General features: G+C 63.8%; 1 protein-coding gene across 3 annotated transcripts in view; it reads right to left on the bottom strand.

Moving 5' to 3' along the window:
* The window catches only part of LOC138436176 (collagen alpha-4(IV) chain-like), a 39,219-nt gene that overhangs the window by 9,775 nt on the left and 14,453 nt on the right, over nt 1-14,991 (bottom strand). For all 3 annotated transcript variants that reach the window (XR_011255364.1, XR_011255365.1, XM_069581779.1), the window contains 2 exons: nt 6,586-6,771; nt 72-219 (listed from right to left, as the gene is read on the bottom strand). Coding sequence is in view for 1 of the 3 variants with exons in the window: in XM_069581779.1 (XP_069437880.1) it covers nt 72-219; nt 6,586-6,771 (334 nt within the window). In the remaining 2 variants the exon portion in view is untranslated. The remainder of the gene's footprint in view (nt 1-71; nt 220-6,585; nt 6,772-14,991) is intronic.

Below are 14,991 nucleotides of genomic sequence, written 5' to 3'. Positions count from 1 at the left end.
CGTCTGGCCCGGTGACCACCCCCTCAACACACACGCGCATGTGCTGCACGTCTGTGTTCCCTCAGACATACCCAGTCCAGGGTGGCGCCGGTCGGAGCGGGTGGGGAGCTCTGAGTTCCAACATTCGCACGCTCCCTGACCTGAGGGGGGCACAGCCATCCGAGCTCCAGGCATCAGCTGAGGACCGAGGCGTCCAGGCGGAGGGATGAGGGATGAGGCCTGGGAGAAGAGAGATGCTGGCTCAGCTGTGGGAAAGCGCGCACCCTACGTCTGCACTGTTGGCTTCGGCCCTCCCCGAGACTGCGCCCCAAGACCCCACAGCGCCCAGCACAGCTCAGGGGCACCCAGAGCCTCTCGGGGGGACACCACGGGCCAGGAGAACCTCGGGGGCCTGGGGTGCCCCCAGGCGGGTGGGCCATCTGTTCCGGTGATATGTAAACAGACCCACAGCCAGCATGAAGCTGCTGAGACTCTGAGGCCTCAGAGAGGTCCCCTCTCCCCACTCAGCCACCTCCAGCAGAGTCCTCACTCGGAGGGCCACCTCCACGCCCTTCTCGAGCCTGCGAAACTGACCCAAAGCCTGTGGTCAGTAGCCACAGCAGGCCAGGGTTCCTGGGCCACCGAATCACTGCTGGCTGCCCCAGGGGTGCTGCCAACAAATCCCTGAGCCGCCTGGAGCTGAGGCTGCGGCCAAGTCCCCGTTCTGCACAGGGCAGTGATGGCTCTGCCTTGCCTCATGCCTTCTTCTTGCTCCAGCAAACGGAGACGAGGCCAGCAGGGCGCCCGGTTGGGGAGGTCTTTCAGTGGATCGTGAAAAAGTGGAAGTGTTAGTCGCTCAGTTTGTGTCCAACTGTTTATGACCCCATGGACTGTAGCCCACCAGGCTCCGCTGTCCGTGGAATTCTCCAAGCAAGAATCCTGGAATGGGTTGCCATGCCCTCTTCCAGGGGACATTCCTGAGTCAGGGATCGAACCCAGGTCGCCTGCATTGCAGGCAGATTCTTTACCGTCTGAGCCACAGGGAAGCCCTTCAGTGGATCATAAACCCCTGCAAAGACTGGTTTCCACCCCCAGCCTCCTTGCTGAAGCCATGGGTGTGCTGGGGTTCACTCCGCACTCCCAAACTCTGCTAGGAGGTATTCCTGCCCAAGTCTTACAGAAGGGTAAACCGAGACTCAGGGCTCCAGAGAAGCCTGTCGGGCCAGACAGCTTGTGGGAGGGGGTCTGGGGGCTGCGGGCACTGATAGCACAGAGTGGTCTCAGGGGAGCCTCTGCAGCAGCAACCCCGGGGGGGGGGGAGGGGGCAGGCAGCCTCCCTGATTCTGTCTGCTTTGAGGATTCTGGCCAGGGCCACGGCTGTGCCCACAGGGCAGGTGCGGGGCTTGGCGGGATCACAGCAGACAGCAGTCAGCTGCTCTACTCCCCAGCTCCTGGTGGTGAGGCGGGCACCCCTGGGGAGTCTGGGCAAGGTGGGCCCAGCTGGCTGCCAGCTGCGGCCTGCAAGGAAGGACTGGTGCTGGGGTCACCCGAGACCGGTCCATGTTCCCCTCCCGGCCAGGCCGCTCACCTCCTGGGCTGCCCTGCCAGCCAGACACGGGGCAAGGACCGGCCACGTGGTGCTGGAGCGTCTTCGAAGGCCACGACAGGCGTCCAGTTTGCCGGAGGTGCTCAGCCACGTTTTACAAGAAACAAAGTGAGCGAGGAGTCAGCCCCACAGGTCTGGCGGCTCACAGCCCAAGCACGGAGGGGCTCAGCGGGCCTCTGCCCCTGCCCTCGTCCACTCCACCCCGTCTGACACTGCACCTGCAGGTCGCCCGGCTCTCCGCACACTGCTGAGGAGGCGCCTCCACACCCAGAGACCGGGGGCCTTAGAGGCAGAGGGCCTCACCGAGAAACCTCTCCTGTCAGTCTGACTGCCCCGTCGTCCTCCTGGTATGAGACTCGCGCTCAGAAGCAAACCCACCCACCGGCTCCCTCGCAGCCCAGCCACGCACATCCTCCAGAATCTGCAGAGGAAGGTGGCTGGTGAGCCTCGAGGCGCCTGCCCCCGGCAGGGCAGGTTTGCCACGTCGTGGAGCCCCACCCTCTTCACTCTGGCCCTGCCTTGGCACCCACCAGCTGGCACCTGGGGCCAGTTCTGCCATCAGAGGCCTAATTCCTACCCATCCTTTAGGTCACCTCCTCCAGGGGGCCACCTGCGTCAGGAGCAATGGGGTCAGCTCCAGCAATAGGCGGCGGTCCCTTGAAATCAGCTCACAGATGCTCTTGCTACCTGTCCCCCCTCAGGCTCCAGCTCCTGAGCCTGGCAGAGACCACCTCTTAGCAGCTGTGTGGCCCTCACGCCCAGCATGGTGCCCAGCATCCAGGAGGCCTGGAAATGCCCCCATGGAATCTATTTTCTCGAGCTCCAAAATCACTGCAGATGGTGATGGCAGCCGTGAAATTAAAAGATGCTTGCTCTCTGGAAGAAAAACTACAACAAAGCTAGACAAGCATGTTAAGGAGCCATCACTCTGCCGACAGAGGTCTGTGTGGTTACAGCTGTGGTCTTTCCAGTACACGTATGCATGTGAGAGCTGGACCATAAAGAAGGCTGAGCACCGAAGAACTAATGCTTTCAAACTGTGGTGCTGGAGAAGACTCGAGAGTCCCTTGGACAGTGAGGAGATCCAACCAGTCAATCCTAAGGAAGTCAACTGAATATTCACTGGAAGGACTGATGTTGAAGCTGAAGCTCCAATACTGTGGCCACCAGATGTGAAGAACTGACTCACTGGAAAAGACCCTGATGCTGGGAAAGACTGAGGGCAGGAGGAGAGGGGGACAACAGTGGATGAGATGGTTGGATGGGCATCACCGACTCTATGGATATGAGTTTGAGCAAGCTCCGGGAGTTGGTGAAGGACAGGGAGGCCTGGTATGCTGCAGTCTGTGGGGTCACAGAGAATCTTAGCAACTGGACACCACCACCCTCAGAACCACGCCTGCTACCTGGGAAGAGACGGTGCAGTTGTGACTTTGTGTCCTTCCCGAAGGCACCAGTACGGGGACACCCTAGGATGACTGTCCAGGGCACCCCAAGGACCAGAAGGCCGGGCAGAGACCCGGAAGCCGGCACTCGGCCGACGGCAGCCCAGGCTCAGCATTCTGCTCCCGTCCGTCCTGGGCTCAGGCCGCAGGAGGCACACGGCGCTCCCAGAGCAGGGACGGCACATCCTCTGTGCCGACAAAAAAGCAAACCCAGACAGAAGTCCCACCCGCCACGACTGGGCGTTCTGCTGGGCCGTGAGCCTCGGGCCAGGCCGGGGGCAGACGCCCAGGGCTCTCCTTCTGGAGTCTCTGAGCCAGGCCCAGTGGGAGGCTGTGGCCGGGACGATGGCGGGTTGGGGCGCCCAGTCCCCAGGAGCACACCGGGGCCTCCCTGCGCCCAGGCGCAAGGGTGCGGCTCCCACAGACCTGGTCCTCTCGGGAGCGCCTGTCGCCTGAGGGCTGGGGCCGTGCTCCTTGTGGACAGGTGGGAGCCGTGTGGGTCCGGGGCATGGAGCAGCTCAGCGCCCTCCTCTGCAGCAGTGCCTCTGACTCTGACTGTTGCGGGACACGTGTGGGACGTGTAAGGCCCTCAGGGTCCACAGGGGACCTGGTGGCGGCTTCCCTGGGATGTGCCCAGGCCTTACGATGCCTCAGAGGCTGTGCCAAGGTCACCCCCTCTCTGGAGACAGAGGTGGGGCCCTGGGAGCCCACCGCCCGCGACCTACATGTGGCACGGGTGCAGGACCCCGCATCGCACAGCACTGGCTCTCGTCCTGCCTCCTGCTCGCTCGCTGCCCAGGCTCTCACGGAACCCTCTCCCCGACTGTGGGATGGGGCGCCAAGGTCTGTGCCCCGGAGCCCCGAGCAGATTCCGAGAGAAGCGCGGGGCCGGGCGGTCAGCCCAGGCCTGGCCGCTGCCGCCTGCGTGGGCTGCCAGCCTCGAGCCCACCACCGTCCTGTTGGTTTCAACACGTGTGTGGCTGGGCCAGGGTGTGGCCCGCGGGGTCTGCCACCTTCGCTGCAGCACGCGGCGTCTTTAGCAGCGGCCACGTGGGATCTGGCTCCCTGACCAGGGATCCCAGCACGGGGAGCACGGGGTCTGAGCCACTGGACCAGCAGGCCCATCCCTATGGTCCTATTTATGGGAGCGGGGAGCACCTACCCCGCCTCCAGAAGGGACGGCCCTCCTGCCCACCCCCCAGCAGGGTGGGCTGAGCGAACCCCCGCTGCCCAGTGAGGAGGTCCACGTGACAGCCCCCCCATGTGGCCCCTGGGCTCGGGGGGCCCCAACGCCCTCCCTGGAGCAACGGGGCAGCAGCTCCGGGCCCCCACGGGTCGAGGACCCTCCACCAACTCGGGGCGCTGACAGCAACACACCCAGTCTTCCCTCTGGACAGCGAATGTGGCCCGGCCGGCAGCCAGAGGGCTCCACCGTGGGCCACAGTGAATGCCCACGGCCCAGCGGCCGAGACCCCGGTTTTTGCAGACAGCCCAGGTCAGTATTTCTCTGTGGATGTTGGCATCAGAAGTTGGACCTCCAGGGCACAGGAGCTGGGAAGTGAAAGGGCACAAGGCCGCCTTCAGCAGGGGAGAACCAGCCAGAGGCGCACACCTGGGGCTGCCGTTTCCACCCGAGAGCTTGGGAGCTCCCGCTGCAGGCCCGGGGACGGCCCAGGGACCCTGGCTGGATGGCTGAGCGTCGCAGGAGTGGCATGCGGCCATAGCCAGAAAGCTCACAGGGACAGCCACCCGCTGGACTTTTCTGGAGCCAGGGCGCCCCTTCACAGCAGCATTTACAGGCGGCCCTCCCTCTGGGCACTCAGCACCCCTGAATCCTTTCACCCACCCGCCCAGCATTGCCCACGGAACCACCAAGCTGGCTGACCGCCGGGCTCCCCGGCCCGGCACTCTGCACACAGAGGTGCCAGGCAGAGCCACCTCCCTCGGGCAGCAATCCTCACCCTCTGCGCCTCACAGTCCCGTGTTCCTGGGTTACACCCACGGCATGTCACCTGCCCTCGGAGCCTTTAAGGCTGTCCTGGGAGTGCAGAGTGGCCCCGGGGAGGGCCTGAGCCTCTCCTGATGGGCCGGCCCACATGCTGAGCTAGAAGGGTGGCCAGGGGCCTCAGCCTGTCTCGGGGGCACAAGTGAACCACAAGCTGAGGCCCCTTGGGGACACAAGCCCCTGTTTTGTGCGGGGACTGGGAAGGCAGGAGAGTCAGTCAGACCCACCGCCTCTTCACTCTGTGTGACTCCAGGCACAGGACTGCCCCTCTCCGGCCCAGCTTCCTCCCCCACGATAGGGGACAGCCCGTCCCCCTTGCAGGGCTGTGACATCACGGGCAACAGGAGGAAAAGTCCCAAACCCCAGGCTGGCTCACACTCAGGCTCTCCCTCTCAGCCCTGGAATCCCACAGGGGCCCGCGGCTCTCAGAGCCCCTGCCCCATGGAGGGGTCGCTCGGGGGGCAGGTCCTCTGTCCAGAGGCAGTTTTGTCCTCTGGAAGCTCCTGGCCCACGGAGGCCAGCGGAGCCTGCTGGCACCAGCACCAGGCCCAGCGGGGTGCCGGAAGGCCCCCCTCCACCCCACCCCAGCCCCCGAGCATCCCTGGATACTGGCACACTCCTGCGTCCACCCACGGGGGCCGGGGCCACAGGGCTCCACCTCAGCTCTGTGCTTGCCACCCTGGACAGGCCCCTCGGGCTCCCCGGGCCTCCATCTCCTCGTCTGCGACAAACGGGCAGCAATGTGGGGCTCCCCTCCTAGGATTTCCCCAGAGACCAGAGACTGCAGAGAGTGCGCACCCGCCGCTGACCCTCCATGTGACTTCCAGGCCACAGACGGCCACTCTGGCGCCTGCAGCCTCTCGTCTGACAGCTGGCCGACCCACCAGGGCTGGGCCTGACTGGACACAGCTGTGGGCAGGCCCCGGGGCGGGAGGCTCTGAGCCACCGGCAGGAACTCCCCTGTCGGCCAAACTGAGGGCTCAGACCCACGGCACGCAGCACCCCCGGGGGCTCAGCCCTGCCTTGGCACACGCGCCTGCAGCAGCCCACCCGGCCCCTCTCAGAGGCCATGTGTGGGAGGAACGTCCTTCCTGGAAATGCCGAGTGCTAACAAACCGTGGGCAGAGGTGCTGCGGGCACCCTACGTGGCACTGTGCCAGGACTCAAGCCCTTGGAGGGGCCTGAGACAGGGCAGGAGGGGTCAGAGGTCGGCAGGCGAGCCTGCGGGCCACGTTTTTCAGCACCGCCCTCGCCGGGGGGGGTCCCAGATGCACAGACCGGGGGTGCGTGCCCCACTCTGCCACCCCACTGTGGCCGAGACAGCTCCAGGAGGGCCTCGGGAGGCTGACGGCTCCCAGGGCAAGGCAGTGTGGGCAGGGTGCCGGTGAGTGCAGGCTTCTAAGACACAGCATCTGGGGGCAGAGGTGCCAGCCCAGGGGAGAAGCCGAGGCTCCAGAGCCAATCAGAGCCACAGAGGACCTTCTGGGCTGTGAAGCCTGGCCTCTCGAGGCCTCCTTTCTGTATCTTCAGAAGCAGCCATTTATACCTACCATCCAAAGCTGATGTCTGTCTGAGCACACAAATGTGGAGTTCCCGAGAGCCTGGCAGGCACACAGTTGGTCCGCACCGAAGGCCACCAGCGACAGCAGGCTCGTCACCGAGTTGGTCCGGCGGAGGAGGCCGGCCGCTCCCAGGCTCACACCTTGGGTGGGGGTCACCACAGCCGAGGATGGTACCTGGAACAGCAGAGTAAGAGCCCGGTTGTAGCGAGACAGCAAAACCGCCCTGCGCGTCCTAGAGGTTCCTCCCAGGCTACAGACTCAGAACACCATGAACACATTCAGGCGCCAGGATGGGCCCCGCTTGGAGCCGCGGCCCCGCCACCTTGGCAGCGGGGGCACCCCATGTCAGAGCATCCCCTCCCGGCAAGCTGCCTCCGCTCCTTCTAAATGGGCAGGAGGCGCCGGGACGACGGTGCGGCCCCACCGGTGACCACCGGTGCCCCAGGGAACGTTTTCCTTCAAGGGAGAACACACAGGGAGAATCTCGGCGGGTCAGTTTCACTCTGGTGGTTAATTTCATAATCTAAAAGAATTTTTTCTTCAGTTACAAATAGGAATAGATGCTCAAGAAACACGATCCTGGGAAACAAAGGAGAAAGGGGCAGCGAACATTTTGCATCCTCCGTGAACCCAGCCCACGGCAGGCCTGGCCCACCCGAGGGCCCGCAGCCATTCTGGAGGCACGTGCATGTGGCCTTAAGCCCTGTGTGTCCTCCTGACCAGCCACAGAGCCCGCCCCGCCATGACCTCGCCACAGCTGCTCAGCCCACACAGCCAAGCCCACCTTTGTAAGAGACGTGACGGTGAGCACCTCTTATCTTCATGCAGACACCTTTCCTTGCTCCCCCAGGGAGACCCCTAGAAGTGGGTTCCCAGCTCAGAGCCCAGGGGCACTCACATGTCTGAGGCAGCTACCCCAAATCTGGCCCCTCAGAACCTTCCAGAGCCCCACCCGATGTCGCAGGTGCAGGTCAAAACGATGGTGCATCAGGGGTAGAAACAGGCCCACCGCAGGGCAGGGACGGGCCCACGACCTCGCCGCAGGCAGCCAACAGAGCCAGGAGGCTGCTGGGCCCTGCCTGCCGGGCAGTGATCTCCCCAAGGCGCGCTTTTATTTTTTATTTCCTTTTTAAAATGTATTTTATTTCGTATTTATTTGGCTGAGCTGTGTAGCACGTGGGGATCTGGTTCCCTGACCAGGGATCCAACCTGCACCTCCTGCACGGGAGCACGGAGTCTTAAGCCCTGGACTACCAGGGAAGCTCCCCCAAGGCACACCTTTAAATGGCCTGAATGGAAGCTGACCCAGACCCCCGACAGCTGGACAAAGATGCCCCAGAAGGGTGCCGGGCGCCAACACCCGCGTTCACCATGACTCACAGAGGTGAACAGTCGTAACGACGGGCTGTGGCAAGGTCCCCCCGAGAAGCCGCAAGGCCAGGGCTGACCTGTCAGGAACCAGCCGCTGCGGGGAGAGGAGAGGCCAGAGGGTCCTGCGCCTTGTCGTCACCCCCTGGAGGGGACCCCTGGGAACTGTGACAGTGTGGGGCAGGAGCGGGTAGGAGATCTGTGAGTCAGAAATATCTCCCCTGAACAGAATGTGCGGAGGGCTCCCCCGCCCATGACACCCAACGGGCTGACGGATCCTGCCTCTCACGCCCAGCGATGGGTGAGGAATGGGCCCCATGGCACCCGCGGGCAGCTGGACTCGCCGGTCTTCCCGGCTGGGACCCCCAGAGGCCGCGCGGTCCTCCCACAGCCTGGCGTCCCCTGCCGTCTGCACTCTCAGGCCGAGCCTCGGGTGTCACTGCACCGTTTGTGGCGAGGTGTGGCTCCACGGGTCCCGGATTCGTCCTAAAAGGGAATGTGTCTGGTGGAGGCGGAAAAAGAAATAAACTCTCTCCACTTGTTTCTGCAGGAGCCTAGACTCCTGGCCGCCACGGTGAGCTGCTGGCTTGCGCCCGGTGCAGAGCCTGGGGAGTCGGCACTCAGCCTTCTCTTCCGTTTTGGTCTCCGGATTCCATTTCATTCATTCATGAAACGCTCCCCAAGAGCCTGCTCTGTGCCAGGCTGGTGACTGTGCCCTGTCCTTCCCGAAGCGCCCAGTCTCCCAGGGCAAGACATCTGCGGGCAGTGGGCATGAGCAGAGCAGGGAGGGCTTCCAGGTGGAGGCGATTCTCCACCACAGTCTGGAGAGGTGGGGGATGGCGCCGTGGAGAGGGCAGAACAGGTTGCTGGGGGCCTCTCCAGTCCCACGGACGGGACACTGGACTGCAGCCAGGAGCTGGAGGCAAGCCTGCAGGATGGGCACCGGGGCAGCGGGCAAGACAATGGACGCCGTCTGGCGGCAGAGAGGAGGGTGTCTGGGAAGTGCTGGACGCCAGCGGAGCTGAAGGGCAGTCCAGGGGTGGTGGGAAGGGGAGTCGAGGACCGCCCCGAGGAATTTCAGGAGGGAGAGGAGACGGGTGTGACTCCAGCAGAGGAAAGTCCCCACGGAAGCCGCCCAAGGTCAGGCCCAACATGGCGCCCTGTCCAGGCAGCCCGGAGTCCCTCGTCTAGGTTATAGAGCAGTCCCAGATCCATGCCAGGAAACGCCCCTTCTTTCTCTTGCCCGACGCTGCGGTCCTGGCTGTCCCTCTCCTGTGGGCCTCCCCCAATCTGACCAGCCACCTTTCTGATGGGCCGCCTCCCAGCCCCTGAACGCAGCTGTGGGCAGAGGGTCGGCTCTGAGGCCTAGGACCGTGGCTGGTCTGGCTCCGGTGCAACGAGGGCTCAGCCTCCAGAACTCAGTTCTCTGGCTGGTGGCACATCAGGGTTCCGTGAGGTCGCCCCGATGACCGACGTCAGGGCCCAGCACACAGAGGGGCTTCAAGCATGGGTGCTGGGCGGCATCCGGGGGTCTCCGGGCCAGGGCGGGGGGGCGGCTGAGATAGGAGGCGGCAGTGCGGCCAGCCAGGGAAGCCCGCTGCCCGCCGTGGATCACTGCGCCAGGCTTTGTAATTATCTGGGCGCTTAGGCTCCTCTCTCTCTCCCTCCCACTTCCCTGGGGAAATTCCCTTCATTCCCTCCATCATCCCTGGCTCCCCGTGTCTCTAAATCAACCTTAGCCCGGGCAGCAGGCTGCTCCTCCAAGCTCACGCCCTCAGCCTACTTTACTGGTGAGGGCAGGCTGGGGTGCCAAGAGGCAGGGGCTACTGGGGTGCCATCTTTGCTCAAACTGAAGCTCCATTCCTGCCTTAGACAAAAAACTGACAGCGCTACCCCCTACCCTTTAAGCTGCAGCGACCACATCCCCGGGGCCTATGGGCTGCCGCTCCCGTCGCCACGATCTGTCAGCAAACCCAGGCAGCCTCGAGCACGGGCTTCCACGGTCCCTCAGCCCAGACGACAAAGAGGAAACACCAACATGCTGGCATGGCTGCTGGGCCTTCTGGCAGCGGGTTCCGGGTGACCTTGAGGAAGGTCGGGCTGTCCCTACTCTCCATGGAGCTGCGCCGGGGGAGGGTCAGCCCCTCCGTGGGTCTGTAACAGCCGGGGACGTGCAGCCTGCTCGTTCTTGGCGAGGGTGTAGGGTGGGTACTGTTCTGACGCCACCTCCTGCGCGCATCCAGCCTTGATCCCGATTCTCACTGAATTTCCACACGACCCCGGCACACGGCTGTTGCGTGTGCCCAAGTCGCTCAGTCCTGTCCGACTCTGTGACCCTATCGGCCGTAGCCCGCCAGGCTCCTCTGTCCATGAAATTCTCCAGGCAAGAATACTTGGGTTGCCCTTCCCTTCGCCAGGGCATCTTTCCAACCCAGGGATCGAACCTGTGTCTCCTGCATTGGAGGCGGATTCTTTCCTACCGAGCCAGCAGGGAAGCCCGACCCCTAACTTAAATATGTATTAATTTTTTTAACACTATCCTTGAGAAGTAGAGAAGGAGGATAAAAAAAAAGAAGCAAATGTAGGAAAAAATATGGGGAACTTATTGAAAATCTGTCCATTTTACAGATGGGGACAAAGAGGCCCAGGGGGCAAAGCAGTCTGCTCAGACCTCCCAGAAACCGCTCCCCCCTGCCCTCAAGGCTCTGCCCCCCGTCATGAGCTGAAAAGTGTCCCCCGTAGAGCAGTGAGCGGGACCAAGCAGGTGCCAGCCTCCGAGGTGCCTGTGACGCGTCACAAGAAGCAAGCGGGTGCTGAGGGTCTCGTGGGAGGAGCCGAAGCACCCACTGGGCAGAGTGGGCAGAGATGCCCCCGAGACACCACCCACAGTCTCCTGTGAGAGGAAGAGCTGAGGAAGCCAGGGCCTCCACCGGGGCACCGGGCGGGGCCTGGGGCAGCAGCCTCGGAGCAGCCCTGGGCGAGCTCTTCACAGGCACCCAAGCATTGCCGCTCCCTGGGCCCCTCACCAGGCTCCCTGGAGGAAGAGCCAGCTGGCTTTCTTTATAAAGCTGGATCGCACTTTCTGCCCACATTTCTGACCTCCGGAAACCTCTCGGGTAGTTTTCCAGAGCCCTCTGGATTCCATCGGGGGCACGGTGCATGCCTCTGCTCACTGTGTTCACAGCCAGGCCGCTGGGCACCCGGCACATGCCAGGAGGAGGCCTAGCGGGCACAGCTGCACAGGCCCCTGGCCGCCCGCAGCCCAGCTGGGCCTCCCTGTCATGGGTCCGTGGGCTCCGGCTGGCTCTTGGCCTCTCAAATTTGATCTCCGGTCAAATTCCATGGCTCCTTCCTTTTTTAAAAAAAATAAAAAATAAATAAAATCCCTCTTTGAAAACAAACAAAAATCCCAGAACAGACTCCAGAAATGCTGGCCTTGCTGCAGCTTCATCTTCTCATTCTTTCTCTTTCCTTTTTGGCATCCCAAGGAACTGGAGGAACAGTTCAACCCCGTCATTTCACAGAGAGGCAAACTGAGGCCCAGAGGGGGAAAGGGGCCCCTTCGAGGTCCCCCAGTGACTCCCTGGCACAGCTGGGGCGGGAACCCGGGGTACCCGACTCAGGTCCAGAGTCTGAGCCCCGGCAGCTGCTGGCCCCGTGGGAGAGGAGGTGGGGTCTGAGCCTGTTAGGACGAGAGCCGCCGCGGCCCTGGGCAGGGCTGGGCACTCACCCCGCGGAGGGATGCCCGCCAGGACGGGCAGGCCCGGGCTGCCGGGCCTCCTGGCACAGGAGAGGCCAGCACTTGGTAAATGCGGGAAGAAGCCCCTGCCGGGGCAAGGGGGAGCCCCGAGGAAAGCAGGCTGGCTCTAATGGAAACCAGTCCGAGGGCCAAAGGCAGCAGGACCCCCGCCCCGCGGTTTCCATGGGGACGGAGCCGGGAGGTGGAGTCCTGGCAGGCTTGCCGCAGCAGATGTGGCCTGTGCAGGGCTGGCGCGGGGCGGCGGGAGGGGCGGCGCCGGGCGGCAGGGCCCTGGGACGTGGCAGGCCGGGGCCGGACTCGCGCACAAGCCCAGGGCCGCGGGTCTGCCACCTCCAGGAAGCCACCCAGATTCCCCCCACCCCGGGGCACTCGCACTGGCCGCTCCAGCCTAAGTTTCTGCTCCCCTGGCTGCGCCCAGCCCCCTCCTGTACCATCTCAGCCCTGGCCTCGCGGAGGGCACCCGTGTTTGCTGGGACATGGGAGACACAGGAGCTGGGGACAGACCCCTCAGTCGTGGCTCTAGCCCTCCAGCCAGTGAGCAGGCGCTCCACAAGGCCTGCCCCACCTGGTCCCTGGACAGTGCTGCCGGTCCCCTTCCTGCGCCCCAAGCTGGCCCCCCCGACTGCTCTGCGAGGTGCCTTGGAGAATCAAGTGGGTGCTGAGCCGCCCCAGGACACAAGGAAGCCACAGGGTCACTGGCAGAGCACTGGGGAGGCAGCCACTCGGATGGGGACTGAGCAGCAGGTGTCTGACGCCGGACGGAGCCCCTGTTCGCTTGCAGAGAGCTGGTTTCCATGAGCTCATCCCCCCACCCCTGCACTCGGTGCTCGCCAGCAGGAGCCCTACACCCTGGGACCCGGGGCAGGCCGTGGGGCATGCAGGCCCCAGCTGTGCCAGTGACACCCTGCTACTGACTGATCTGGGAACCCAAAGATCGGGTGGGCACATCTTCACGGGAGAGACTCAGGGCCCCTCACACATCCAGTGGTGCCTGCAACAAGCCCCACGGAGAGAAACCCCAGGCTCCCGGTCTACACCGCAGGCTCCCGGTCTACACCGCAGGCTCCCGGTGTGATGGAAGGGTCTAGGCTTGGCACAGAGCACAAAGGACCATCTTGAGAACGCTGGAGCCTGCAAAATGGTCTTGCCTGTTTGGGGGTTTTACGGCATCTCCCAAAGGTTTGACTTGCGGTTGTCTGAGTGTTAAAGCCTCGATCACCTCGGCCTACAGCCTCACTCTTTCCCTCCCTCCCACCCCTCGCTGACACGCTGTGCGTTGTCCACGCCAGGCCAGAAAGCGCCACAGCGGCCTGGAGCCTCACCCAGCAGGGCGCTCCGGGGTGGCGCCGGTCCAACCAGCAGGCCTGAGACCTTAGAGAAACGGCAGCTCAGGTGGAGACAGCCCGGGGCTCCCAGGACCCAGGAGGGGAGAACGGAGGCGAAGCCTGCCTCTCCGTTGGGGCAGGCCAGAGGACAGGACCTCCTGGTGACCGGCGTCCGGGGAGAGCCCCCCGAGGCTGGCACCCATGAGAGGGACCCCGTGCCTGGCTGTCCCCAGCCGGCCAGGGGAGACGCTGGGTCCTGCAGTCAGGGGCCCGGGTTTGAGGGCAGGCTCCGTCGCCTGCTAGCCCTGTGTCTCTGGGCACGTTCCTTGGCCTCGGTGAGCATCGAGTTTTCTCAGAGAACCGTCAACACCCACCTTCCACGAGGGCAGGGAGGGGGACATCCCGTCTGTGCCCTATCCTGCCACCAGAACAGCGCTAGCTCCTGCTGGCTCGGACTGGATGTCCAAACAAGATGAAATCGAACAGACTACATCTAAAAATAGATGTTTAAGAGAAGCGGATTAAAGTACCCGGCCCTAGGGAGCTCCCTGGCGGTCCAGTGGCCAGAACTCCACACCCCATGGCGGGGGACATGGGTTCAGTCCCTGGTTGGGGACTAAGATCCCGCAAGCTGGGCAGAGTGGCCAAAAATTTCTGAATTTTTTTTTAAAAAGAGAAACAAGGACTTGACCTTGGGCCTGGCACTTAGTAGGTCCATGAAGGTCAGCTCCCCCAAACCCTAGAGAGCTCACTCTTATTTGCCAACTCAGACGTGCACTGGCCTCCCATGTTGGGGAGACAAGGCTGGACCCCGACCAGCCTTGAGGCAGAAGGTCTCTGCCACTCACCCTCCCCGTGTACCTGACCTTCGTGGCACGGCCGAGGCGGTGGGCCATGGTGGCATGCCAGGCTGCCAGGCTCGGGAGCCAATACCCAGAGGCTGCTTCGCTGGGCACTGGTCACAGGGCAGGCAGGAATACCAGGACCGGAGCAGAGACCCTCAAGGCCCACGCACCCGTCCACCCATCAGGGCCGAGAGTCTCCCAAGGGCTGACACGGGGTGACTTACAAGTGTGTGTTCATGGTGACAAAGGTGCAGGCTGAGGGCACCCTGTCCACACCGCCGAGCACCCTCCTCAGCCTCTGGAGGCCTCTGGCGCCACGTCGGGGGCGCTGCTGGCCTGGACCCGGCACGGTGGGCCCAGGTGGGACCCCTCGTCCCTTCGAGTTCAAGGAAGCAGCATGCCCGGGAGGCTCGGGCGGGCGGGAGCAGCGGGAACTGGCCGCCCGCCTCTGGGATCCCTCCACCCACAGCCGGAAGCGCGGGCACACCCACCGCAGGAATCCCCGGGCAGGGCCAGCGCCCAGGAAACTGGGCCAGAGGTTTCTGTGCGCGCTGCAGCAGCCGGACCCCCAGAGTCCCCCCCCGCCCCGCTCCCAGCTCCCTTCAAGGCCCCGGAGAGTCAAAGGGACCAGAGGCGAGCTTCCTGCAGGGACTCCCCAAAACCTGCTCCCGTTCATGGGAGGTGACACGGCCTGCCTCCACAAGAAGACTGTGGGTAGGACTTACCCTTTGCCTCCGGGTGGGGAAACTGAGGCTGAGAGGGGCAGGTGGCTCCCCGAGCAGCCAGGCCCCATGCTTCTCTCACGAGGCCGCAGCCTGGGATGAAGCAGGCTGGCCACCTGCTTCCAGGCAAGACCCCCACTTGCTGCCTCTGGCCACTCCCCCAGGCCAACGCTGTCTCCCTCACTTCAGAGATGAGAGAACCGAGGCCTGGCCGCGAGAACCATTCTTATCAAGGCCTTTTCTGCTTGAAGGCAGGCTGGGGGTTCACAGCATCTCATCAGACCCTGCCCCCAGTCCCCGCTGTGTTCGGTGGGGAAACGGTCTGCCTGGGTTCCCAGGTGTGCGCTCAGGGCCAGGAGCCCGGCACACGTGGG

The sequence above is a fragment of the Ovis canadensis genome, chromosome 3 (assembly GCF_042477335.2).
Source record: "Ovis canadensis isolate MfBH-ARS-UI-01 breed Bighorn chromosome 3, ARS-UI_OviCan_v2, whole genome shotgun sequence".
In the NCBI taxonomy this organism is placed as follows: domain Eukaryota; kingdom Metazoa; phylum Chordata; class Mammalia; order Artiodactyla; family Bovidae; genus Ovis; species Ovis canadensis.
Note: the sequence above shows the minus strand (reverse complement) of the source record. Positions and strands in the feature narration are given on the sequence as shown.